Source organism: Jaculus jaculus, chromosome 14 (assembly GCF_020740685.1).
Source record: "Jaculus jaculus isolate mJacJac1 chromosome 14, mJacJac1.mat.Y.cur, whole genome shotgun sequence".
NCBI lineage: Eukaryota > Metazoa > Chordata > Mammalia > Rodentia > Dipodidae > Jaculus > Jaculus jaculus.
Genome location: NC_059115.1, coordinates 33,978,988 through 33,991,535, shown reverse-complemented (window position 1 = coordinate 33,991,535; position 12,548 = coordinate 33,978,988). Strand labels below are relative to the sequence as shown.

At 44.4% G+C, this 12,548-nt stretch overlaps 1 protein-coding gene across 2 annotated transcripts in view; it reads left to right on the top strand.

The window, feature by feature from the left end:
• Lmcd1 (LIM and cysteine rich domains 1) overlaps positions 1-12,548 on the top strand; it is a 68,570-nt gene that overhangs the window by 30,316 nt on the left and 25,706 nt on the right. The window contains exons 1-2 of one of the 2 annotated variants that reach the window (XM_045133819.1): positions 5,536-5,574; positions 9,996-10,084. In XM_045133819.1, coding sequence (XP_044989754.1) covers positions 9,996-10,084 — 89 coding nt within the window. In that variant the 5' untranslated portion in view covers positions 5,536-5,574. Of the gene's footprint in view, positions 1-5,535; positions 5,575-9,995; positions 10,085-12,548 lie in introns of those variants that run through there. The other variant, XM_004651482.3, reaches the window with a different exon arrangement.

The window sequence follows — 12,548 nt, the reverse complement described above, 5'->3', positions numbered from 1 at the left end:
ATGAGGCAGGCTCTGGTCAGTGAAGAAGTAGCCAACATAAAATGACAACAACCCAAGTCAGTCTTGCTAAAGGTTAGAACTGGAAAATAGAAATTGTATGTTCACAAGTTGATGATTTGATATCTATATACAATTTGAGCTTGTCAAATGAACCTGGCCCATAGTTACCATTTTTTTGAAATAAGAATATCTAAGATTCATCCTCTTAGGAAATTTCAAGTAAACACATAAAATCAAAATGTTGCATAACTAAACTTTTATGCCCTTTAATGATCACCTCCTCATTTCCCCACCCTCAGCTCCTGGCAGTGAACATCTACTGCGGCTCTGTAAGTTTGTCTGATTCCACTTGTAAGGGAGGTCCTGCATGTTTGTCTTGCCTTCTAGGTTCATCCATGCTTTCACAAGTGGCAGGATATCCTTTTTTATTTTATTTTTGGTTTGTTATTGTTTGAGACAGGATCTTGCTAAGTAGCCCAGGATGGTCTTGAATTCACTTTACAGCCCAGGCTGGTTCAAACTTATAATGCTCCTGCCTCAGATCCCTGTACTGCGATTACAGTCATGTACCACCACAGCTAGACCAACCAGCCAGGATCTCCTTTTTTAAGGGTAACACACATACTATTCCAGGGTGGGGAATATAAACACCCCCCAGTTTGTTTATTCATTCCTTTGTTGACTGACAATTAGTTTGTTTTGGTATCTTGGCTATTGTTAATGGTGCCATAAACAAGGTTGTATAGCTATCTCCTCAAGAGAGTGATCTCATCAGATATACAAATAAGCATATATAGAATTGGAATTGCTATATTGTATGACAGGTCTATATTTTAATTGTTGGGAGAACCTCATGCTGTTTTTCATAATGGCTATTCCAATTTACACTCCTACCATCAGTGTGCAAGTGCACAGGAAGGAAAATTATTAATCCAAGAGACTGTAAATCTGAGGTCTAAGTTGGAGCAGTGGAGGGAACACTGGTGATGCTGAGTGCTTCCTAAATTTGTCTGCATACTGTAATCCCCTGAAGATCTTCCAGAAATAGTGATGCTTCTGCCCAGGCCCAACCTAAGGTTCACCTTGCACATTGGACATATTAAAGCTCCCCAGAGGATCCTAGGAGCTCCTAATACTCAGTGTAGGCTGTAGACTAGATCATTGGCTTCTCAAGAATGTTGGTGAAACTATGAAATGCCAGCCGTGTGCAGGCTTGTTGACCCAGGATGTGCACTTGAGACAGACCCCAGGAGACTTTTATGCTTGTCAGAGAGGCTGGTGAACTGGAAAGCAGGGCCCTCCATACACTTGAGACAGACCCCAGAAGACCCTTATGCTTGTCAGAGTGTGTGGTGAACTGGAAAAGAAGGGTCCTCCATGCATACTCAAACCTGGTCAAATCCCACACTAAAGCACAATTGCATGGAACGCTATTTTCTCCTTCCTAGCACCAACAACCTTTGAAATTCAATATCCTTGCCAGTTATTTGAGAAAACAGAATGAGGACCCACAGTATCTGGAAGAGGCATCTTGGCCTGGAACTACAGTTTGTTATATTAAATTTAAATTTGGATGTCAGGATTCAGAAAGACTATGTTCAAATCTAAGCTTTAGTTTAATCCTTAGAAACCTCAATGAATCAGGAAGACCATCTCTATATCAGTTTATCCCAAGCTCTCCTGACTTTACTGCTCAGAGTCCTTTAACCAGACAATAATCACATATGGGCAAGCTAGGATGCTCAGTTACCCTGCAGTTAATTCATGCACCAGTGGGGTGCAAATAATGTAAATGAGGCTCTCATATGTCCAGATCACATGCAGGTTTGGGACAGAGATGGCAGAGCCCCACCACGGTGTCTGGTTTCTTAGATCCTAGATGAAACATAAGAATTTGCAGTACTCTGGGCTGGAGAGATGGCTCAGCAGTTAAATGCACTTGCTTTCATAGCCTGATGGTCTGGTTTCAATTCCTCAGTACCCATGTAAAGCCAGATGCACAAAGTAGCTCCTGTATCCAGAGTGTATTTGCAGTGGCCAGAGAGCCTTGCACACCCATACTTACTCTCTTTCTGGCTGCCTCACAAGCTCCCAGATGTTGCTGCTGTTGTTTTGGCTATAGCTGGGGGACTCCTTGTTGGAAACCACCACAAGACACCTACCTCAGACAGTTTAGCTTAGCTTAGTACCCAGAAAACCACAAACCTAGTACAGCTGACCCTCAGCATCTGGAAAGAAACTGGTTGCAAGACCACCTCAGATACCAAAATTCAAGCACATTCAAATTCCTTATATAAAATGATTTAGTATTTACATAGAACCTAAGCACATCCTCCACTATACTTTAATCATATTGGTTATCTAACATACCTAATACAGTATAAGTGCTATGTAAACACTTCTTCTGTATTATTTAAGGAATGAATTTTTAAAGCCTGTACAAGTTGAGTAGAGATACAAGTTTTGTTTTCCTAGCATTTTTGATTTGCTGTTGGTTGAATCTCTGGATATAGAACACACAGATACTGAAATATGACTCTGCTTGTTGCAGCTGCTGTGATCTCTTTATTATGAGAAATAAAGGACTTAAGCTAACTGTGTGCTTGCAGCTCCCTAAGGCTTAGATCATGTATTACTTTACTCATAGATGTGATCAAAACCTGAGCAGAAGCCACTTAAGAAGGGGAAGGGTTTGATCTGGCCTACAGTTTCAAGGGGGTATATTCCACCATGGTGGGGAAGGCATGGAAGCAGAATCAGGGTCGTTCCTGGTTTCACTGCATTGGCACTTAGTAGAAGGTGAGCTTGAGGTGAGGCCAGGCTCAAATGCCTCAAAGGCTCACCCCAGTGAGGATTCTTCCAACAAGGCTCCACCTCCTAAAGGTTCTTCAACCTTCCCACATGGCACCACCAGCTGAAGACAAGTGTTCAAACACCAGAGATGTTTCACATCCAAATCTCAGCAAAGTATGAGCAAAACCCTAGAGTGTATTGAGGACTTTCAGAGGATGGGCTGATTGGTAAGAGAATCTAGGTAGAAATGATAGGTAATGTGGAAACAAGAGTGGAAATAAAAATAGATACATTGGGATAAATGAAGTGAACCCCATGGAGGGATCCCAGAGAGATTACCCTCCAACAAACCTTTATTAAGAATTGAAAATGGCCAGGCGTGTGGTGCACACCTTTAATCCCGGCACATGGGAGACTGAGGTAGGAGGATCGCTATGAGTTCAAGGCCACCTTGAGATTACATAGTGATTTCCAGGTCAGCCTAGACTAGAGCGAGACCCTACCTCGAAAACCAAAACCAACAACAACAAAAAAGCATTGAGAATGAACTCAACAATTACTATCTTCTTGGTTATTATGGGGTTCTTTCATATGTTTTTAAAGTGATAACTGTTTCACTAGCAGTCATTTGTTAACTAGGAATAATGATTGCCCTTCAAAGAGTGCCTCCAATTCCAATTGTTAACCAAAAGAATAACTACTAAGTGAAGTCACTTCCTGGAACAGAGTTTCAACATATAGTCCCCAAACCATTGTCTGCCCAACCATCTCAACTATTTAGGTCTGAGTCAAGGGCCAGATCCATGATTGAGGGCACTAAGTGTTCCCAGCCTGGGGCCTTTCTAAGATTCCAGAAAGGGATATAGCTCCTGTGGCCGATGGTGCTGACCCACTTCCTCTGACCTGCCCCCTTCCTAAAAGTCTTATCTGTTGCCTTGATCATCCACATTTTGCCTTCCTGAGCAGAATATGGTTGGGTGGTAAAAATCCTGAGGTCACAGACAATGTATCTCAACCCTATCCTACTGCTCATAGCCCTGACCTCTCAAACCTCTGATCCCACAAACATGTTGCACCTCCTCTTTGCACCCAGATGTCCAGATTCAAGGCCAGATTTGTTGGCAGCTATTGGCAGCTGGATATTTCCAGGATTGTAGGAAGTCATCAAATATGCATTCTAATAATGAGTGTATGTCACTTTTGCATTGCTGTGAACAAATACCTGATGAGATGCAAAAGAACAGGGTTTATTTTGGCTTGTGTTTTAAGGGAATATAGTTCTTTTTGACAGAGAAAGCAGAACAGCCTCCCTTATCACATTTCATTTAGGGAGCACAGGACAAAGAAGAGGGTGGACCAGGCTAAAAAACTTCAAGGCACAAGCCCAGTGACCCACTTTCTCCAAGGCCGCACCTCCTGAAGGTTCCACAACTTTGCCTAAGGGCACCATCAGCAGGAGTCACAGTGTTCAAACGCATGAGTTTGAGGGGGGCATGTCACATTCAAACCCCAGCAGTATGAAATATGTCCTCAGAAGCAAGTGCTATTAGTCCTTTGAGCGTGTTGTGAAAACCAAATAAGATAAGGGATGTGAATGTACTTTTAAAGTGTAGTACCACTGGTGGAGTTTGCTCTCGTCAGGTGGTGAGGACAAACATAAAATACAGCCTGTCTGTTTACACACACTAACCCCTACCACTTAGTAGCTACTGGATCTTCAAGAAGAGGTTTAACATCTCTGGGACTCAGTGTCCACATGTAAAAATGAGGTCAATAAACATAGTTAAGCTGGGCGTGGTGGCACGTACCCTTAGTCCCAGCACTCAGGAGGCTGAGGTAAGAGGATTGCTGTGAGTTCAAAGCCAACCTGAAATGACACAGGGAATTCCAGGTCAGCCTGGTATAGAGCAAGACTCTACAATGAACCCTCCCCCACCCCACAAAAAAAAGAAAAGTACAGCATGGGCAAGAGAAGACTTACACAAATCTATCTCCTCCTGTGGGCTTCATTCCAGACTAATCTCCATGTTCAGAACGTAGAAGTCGTCTATTAACTAGTAATGGTGAATGTCCTACAGAGGGTGACTGTTGACCAAGATAATGACTAAACAAGTGAAGTCACTTTGTGGATTGTAAAGTTGTTATTATCAGGATATGTATAGTAGCAGGCTAATTTTGAGGCCCATTGGCTGTATGTAATACCAGTTCTTCTCTGCTTCCTCTCATAACTTCACCCCACCCAATCCTTCTGCCTCCTTCTCTCCAGGAACCCCTGTGAGTTTGTTTTTAAGTAACATAATATACTGACCAGTAATCCTCAATAACATCCATGTTTGTAGGACTTACTTATAATAGGCAGATTCCCCACTGAATATAATTCTGAATCCATTTGGAAGATATTCAGAAGCAAACTGAGGACAGACATGGAGCTATGTGACAGTCCTAGGCTACAACTGTCAGAAAGGTAAGGCATGATTCTCATGTAGTATAGGCTGAAACCCATCACTTCCCAGATTTCACTTCACTCAGTAAACTATAAGACATTTAGACCAGTTCAACAAGCCTTTGAGGAACTAGGTCTTTGAGAGTAATTTAATGTCAGAACATGATGGATAAGTTCTTTACAAAGCTACTTAATGTCTTCCAGGACAATAAACCATAATCTTAAGGGTTATTTTTTACAAAAGAAGAGAAATTACTTGTATCTCCTCTGGACCAAGAACTGTGATTTAGCATGCAACATCACCGAGTCTTACATCTAAGCACAAGAAATTATCTGAGGTAATAACTTTGGGGCAGAGGAGAGCAATAGTCAGTATCTTACTGGAACTATATGACATTGAAAAGATGTGCCATTTTGCTTTATTTCCAAAAGTTAGGCAGTATTTGAAACAGTGGTAAATACAAACATCATGCAAACAGCTTTTTAATTTTATGATATTTACAGGTGTCCTATTGAGACATAATTATCAATTTTTCAGAGAAGAAAACTGAGTCTCACAAGGAGGAAGAAGCTGAGTTGGGAGAACACCCATTTTCTATTATGCTCAATTTAAAGACTACATTGAATTTCCCGTTTTAAGTGCTTCTTAATCTCAACCCTATATTGTTCTGGATGACATTTACCCACTAAGACTTCCCTAGGAGGTTCACCTGAAGACAGGTGCTTAAAGAGGACCAGAGTCCCCATGCTGTTCCTGCTCCTGTCATCCCCTGAGTTTCCATACTGACCCAATTCCTTTAAAGTTCCTGTTATGATGCAGTTGTGCTACATTAGAGGCACCACATCCTACCAACCCAAGCCAAAGAAAATCGTGAAAACATTTCTTTTTAATTTCTTTTGTTCATTTTTTATTTATTTATTTGAGAGCGACAGACATGGGGAGAAAGACAGATAGAGGGAGAGAGAGAGAGAGAATGGGCGCGCCAGGGCTTCCAGCCTCTGCAAATGAACTCCAGACGCGTGCGCCCCTTGTGCATCTGGCTAACGTGGGACCTGGGGAACCGAGCCTTGAACCAGGGTCCTTAGGCTTCACAGGCAAGCGCTTAACTGCTAAGCCATCTCTCCAGCCCGTGAAAACATTTTCTTTCTCCCCTCAGGAGAAAGGTCTGGTTAGACAATGGTGCATTCCAAGAAACCTTTCTTTAAGTAATGGTTCCTTTTAGGCACTTCTTGGCTACTGGGAGAGGCTAGGAGACATGGTGCCATCTGTTAACAGACAGAGTCCACATCAGAGAAATGGACTGTTTATAAACCAAAAGATCTTGTTTAGAACACTGTTTCTGGCTAATTTTTCCCCTCCTCAATAAACAGAGTCATCATTTTCTCTGTGTTGCAGATATTTGGGTCTGCCTGGCTCCAGTGAATAGAATGTAAGGAACAAGTGACTATTTATTGTGTTAAACAGTCAGCCAGGGAACTGGCTGCAAGTGTGGCCTCATGGTCCACATGTATCTCTTCCTTGCAAGGCCATTTATTTCTTTTCCTACAACATTTGTTGCCATGGAAACTGTCCCAGTAGCAGGATAGAGGCTAAGCTCTGCTTCTTCAAAGTCCATTATTATGGAGTCCTGTCTCAACGCTGGGTCTCCTGCATCACTTGCCTGATAACAGTGGCCTTTCTTGGTTAGGGACAGCTTCACATAAATAGTTCATCAGAGGCAAAACCTAGAATTATTCATCACAAAGTGTGGAACACATGCAAGCCTTGTTCCCTCCCCCCCCATCTAATGAGAAAAGCAGCCAATATACAAGAAAGAAAATGGAGAACAAGCAAGCATATGGGTGAGCACTTCAAAAAATAGTTCCTCAGAAGTCCTGTAGAGTGTTCAAGCTGCAATAACTGTTTTGAGAACAACTGGTTTGAAATCTCTCAAATTGTCTTTCAAAAGATAGAGCGACACTCAGGGCCTAATAAGTGTATGCTATGCTGTTCCCATGCAGCTCCCCATTTGAGCTTCATAACGACTCCACTCAACAAGCCCAGTGTAGCAAGAGAGGGACAAAATTAACTAAAACCCACACCAGCCTGGTCCCAAAGCCAGGATTGCCTCCCCATGATATAGCTGCCAGTTCCAATTCTCATTCTCTTGTTGCATATAGCATAGGCTTGGGCCTTGAAGATGCAGTTACCTTTGCACATGTGGTGCTTGTCATTTTTGTTTGATCATGTAAACCCCCTCCCCCATGAACTCACTCTGTAATGTCTTTCAAAATAAGTATCCTGAGGAACTTGACTTGAGCAACCTTGACCCAGGGCAATTTTCCCAATTTACAACAGAGAAACTTTGAGCAGAGAACTGACTCTCCTTCAGCTACACCGCTAATAAACGTGTGTGCTGGCACTGAGACGTGTCCCCACATCACAGGTTGCTGCTCCATAGTACCGCGATTTCTTACATCTCAATTTCTCTACCTGACCCAAGACAGTAGATGCAATCGTAGCTTAGCTCTTTTGGCTAATAATCAAGACTAATCCTCTTGTAGAATGGTGGCTAAACCAGCCTCTCCTTAGACTCTTATGCTGAGGTGGGCCAGGTACTGTGCCACTTACGAAATGCTTCTGCATCTCTCTTCTGTTTCCAGGCCTATGGGTATATCTGAAATGCTTAAACAGTGAAGCTTATTCATAAGTTAAATAAACCTGGAATCACTCAAATATTAAGTAAGGAAAGATCACTATATTTCCACTGGTAGAACTCATGGTGTGGAGAAGATGAGGTAGGAATGAGTACAAACATACAACAATGGCCTTAAGGAACCAAGTTCTGCCTGTGGAATACAGCTCCAAGTTTAGGGAGATGAAGTGGTGGTGTGAGTCAACTCAGTTCTCACATTTCACATGGATCTGTAATCCAAACAATAGGCTGAGGCATGAGAGTCACAAGTTTGAGGCTGGGCTGGGCTACAGAATGAGAAGCTATCACAGGAAACACACAAAGTATCATGTGAAAGCACTGACCAACCCCAGATGTCATTTTGCTCTCCTGCACATGCATCACCTCAACTCTTGGTCCCTCCACACACAGGTGTCTGCTGTATGAAAAGTGTCAACAGCATTCACCAAATATGAGGGGCCGACTCGGCACTGTCTCAGAATACTTAGGGTGTAGGTTAGAGGTCTTATGAAGAATGCCTGTGCCTTCCTATATGTCTCTTTGAATTCTTCTAATACTGACAGTGAGGATGGTCAATAAGCTTCATAAAGTGTCTGCCCCCTACCACACACACACACCTCTTGAGTGCAGTCAACATTAACTAGTAACGTCCCAAAAAGTATGTCCTCACAAATTCTCTTCCTTTTGTAGGCATCCTTCTCCTCCCTTTTCTCTCTTGCATGATCTGAATCCAGCCTTGCTTCACCCAGTGTTGACTTTGTACTCCCTGCCTCTCTCCATGGGCTTATTAGTAGATACCTTCCTCTGTGCTTCTGAAGTGCAAAATCTCAGCACTTAACATCTCTGAGGCCTTATGTGGCCAGGCACTTAGCATATATTATCTCTATACCCACTAGGCAGGTAAGGAAATAGGAACTCAGTTTGCCCAAGGCCATGCAAATCACAAGCTGCATAAATCCCACACACTAGACTTGCAATCCAGGTATCCCAGGTCCAGGGTCCATCCTGACTGTTACATAATAATGGCTTCCCCTAACTGTGTGCAGAACCAGGTGAGAAGCATATGCTCCCCTCTCTATAGCCCCTGTACTCTGCATCCCCTTAGGGTGCAACATGTTGTATTGTCCCTGTGTGAGGTGCAAAATTGGCACTAAATAAATGGCAAATGGGTCAATACATTCTTTGAACAAGCAGAGAGTATGTCCATTACATAAGGAGCTGGTTGAGCCCTGCTTTGGATGAGAGCCCCATAGTGTACACATCTCCCCACCCTGAGGGAGATTTTGGTAAGTTTCTCAGCCTTCAGATCCATATACCAACCTGTTACTTCTCCAGTTTTGATGTGATATACCTCTCCTGGGAGTTCTATTGAAGTTCAGAGTGTAGTGAAAAGAAGCCAGGGTGGGGTCCTGAGGTTCTGCATTTCTGCTGAGTTTGTGGGAGATGCTCGTGGCTGAGGGAGCCCATTTGAGAACTATTTGGTCTAACCACAGCAGCGATGCAAGCCAAATACACTTTTGTTACCTCTGGCTCAGACGGATTATAAAACCTGCTTTGTGCGCTGTTCACCCAGAACAGATTTCAAACACTCGGGAGATTTTCAGTGCATTAGCAAAATATTTAAGTTATGCTCTGGGCCATAAACAGTTGGCAGTGTGCTCATTTGTTTGTGCCTGTAGCTTTGGTTCAATCACACCCTATCGATAAATCAGAGGGAAATGAGACACTGGAAGATTCCATTCCAGTGACAAGTGGTTTAAGGAGTGGAGGAGAGAGGACGAGCACATGGCCTCTCAGCCATCTCTCTAGCCAGTCTTGGCATTTGGTGGCAAACCTGAAGCCTGGCAATAAGCCCCGGTGGAGTTTTTATTGGGAAGGGCTCCACCCTTCACCGCTTGCTGCCTATGGCCCAATTCCCAGCCCTTCTTCTCTGTTCCCAGTAAACAGTGAGTGACAGTGCATTGATCGGGAGCCCTTTGAACTCCATGCAGTCCCTTTGCTGGGATGCCAAGTCTTCCAGAGGTCAAGCATCCCCAATGCAAGACGTTCCAAAGGCAAACACCCTATCTTCTGTCTTTCTCCAGATGTCTCTGGGCCAGCAACAGTCAGCAAGAGGAGTGGCTTGTTTGCAGTGCAAGGGGATGTGCTCCGGCTTTGAGCCTCATTCGTGGAGGTAATGGACTTGGCCAGGGGGATTCTGCCTGCCTTGGATGCCCATCTGTTCTTTCTGGGAATCTGGGTGTTTCTCTCTGCTGGCAGTGCTTTGTATGCATGCTGGGGAGTGACTGGCCTCTTGCTTATCCCAGGAACAAGTTAAGATCCTATGGGGAGGGGGGCAAAGATTTGACGAAGTTGTTTAGCAGCTTGTAAGCCAGTTCAAGGTGAAGGCCACCAAGCCAGCCCAACAAGGATCATGTGTTCATTCACTTCTTATTGCTGTGACCAGATGGTTGGTAAGAAGCAGCTAAGGGGAGGACAGGCTTCACTGGCTCCCAGTTCAAGGTGAAAGAATCCATCATGGAGTGGGAAGGTTTGGCAGCAGGAAGCTCCATGGTAGGAGGGTATATAGCTGGGTCTTTTCACATCTTGGCAGAAGAGGAAGCAGGAAGTAGGGCCAGGCTGTGAAATCTCAAGGCCCTGCCCCTTAGTGACACACTTCCTCCAGTGAGGTGGGAGTACGCACCAGTTCAGCACCTCATCACCTTAGCAGACAGGAAACACAGGAGAATAGCAAACTGGTGGGACTAAAACACCCTGCTTCCTCCAGTAATGCTCCACCTCCTAAAGGTTCCACAATCTCCCCAAACAGTGCCGCCAGCAAAGGACCAAGTGTACAAGCACACGAGCCTTATGGGGCATTTCCCGTTCAACGCAACACACTCCGGTCACAGTACTTGACAACCAAGATCTAGAATTGGGGTCTGTGCAGGAGTACCATCGAGATCCAGCTGGGCTTCCGGAGCTTGTCTTTCTGCTTTATCACCAAGGTCTGTGCAGTGAGGGTGAGCTAGCTCTGCAGTTGTGCATGGCACTGCCAGCGTGGCTCCCGGAGCCACAGACGGGAAGCCGTGCACCATGCAGGATGGTGCAGGGCAGCCGCAGTGTAGCTCCGGGACTCTGGAGGAGCCGAAACTCTCCAGATGTTCCCTCTAGTACTGATTTCCATTGAGTGACGGCAGTTACAAAAATAGTTACTGTTCACTAAACTTGTCTCCACAACAGATGCTTATTTATGATAGATATACTCAAAGGGGCCTGTGTAGTAGCTAGCTCTGTTTTGATTTTGTAGATGCAGACATTAGTTGGGTAATAGGGAGACATCTACTAATTGGCAGGACTTGAACTCAGGTCTTCATGAAACCAAGTCCTCTGCTCTTAACCATTCTACACTATGGCATGGTGTGAGCTTCTGAAGCAGGGCCCTGTTCTCCGACTTCATTTCCTCACAGCCCTCACACTCAGAGGAGCCCCTCTGGTCTTCTGTGTGGAAGGGACCCTAGAAGTCACATAAATCAGGCTTTCATCCCCTGTAAAACTTCTTCCTATAGCTGAAACACTTCCAGGAGGGAGAGTTCCTTCCACTTCTACTTGGCCATCTGAGCTGTTTGTGGCCTTGAGGAAAGCTACCGTAAGCATCATGTCAAGTCCACTGCTCCCAAATCTTCTTTCTGTCAGGGCAATGTTAATTCTTTTTATTTCCTCAAAGACAGCTAGGATGTCTTTGTAAAGTGCTCAGAGCAGTGAACTTTACAAGCATTCCCGCAGTACACAAGGGCCGTAGCCCTTAGCTGCTAGCACCCAACATTTGCATGGCCTCCTTCAGTGTGCTTGGTTTGGCTTTCTGTCGGATTATGGAGGGCAGACAAGTCTAGCCCTATTCCTCGTGGCTGTAAGTGGAAGACTCTGCTTTGTTTTAGTTCTTGCATTTCCTTACCATCCTCCCAGTGGTGACTTTCTCTCTAAGAAATATAGGTGGCACTTGTATGTCATGCACAAGAGGTAGGTTCCATTGGAATCACCTGTGTAGGACCTTAATTTCAACCCACATTGAAGCAGTGATGTCACAGAGCCTCAGAGAGGAAACACTCAGAAATTATCATGTTCCAGTTTCCATAACCAATTGCTTCAAAGATGTTTAAATGACTTTAGTTCCAGCCAATCTGGCTAGCAGGAGAATCCCTTGAATCCATCGCAGGACAGAAAGCAAGTCTAAGCTGTCCACAATTATAGCAGAAGTGACCATGATAATGGCACTGGGGCTCTTTCAGCATGTGGCTGTGCCCCTATAATAAGGGTGAGAGTGAGGTGTGAGGGTATCTTCTTCATCTATAGGTACCAGCCATGTGCCTGACAACATGAGGAATGTGAATAAAAGAGAAAATGATGTGGACAGGACCTCAAAGAACATGTCAAATTTGTTAGCATTCCCCATTTCAAAGTGTTTTGCATTCCAACCATCTCAGATAGCATCCTGGGATTCCACACTAACCAAAACAATAGGGGACCCACTTCCTCATCCGGTTCCATGTATGGGAGGCATGGGGGAGGCCAGATCACATGGCACATGGAGGATTCACGTTCAGGTCCACCTGTATCCCTCCACACTGCCTCTCCTCTCCCCTTCTGTGGCAACTAGT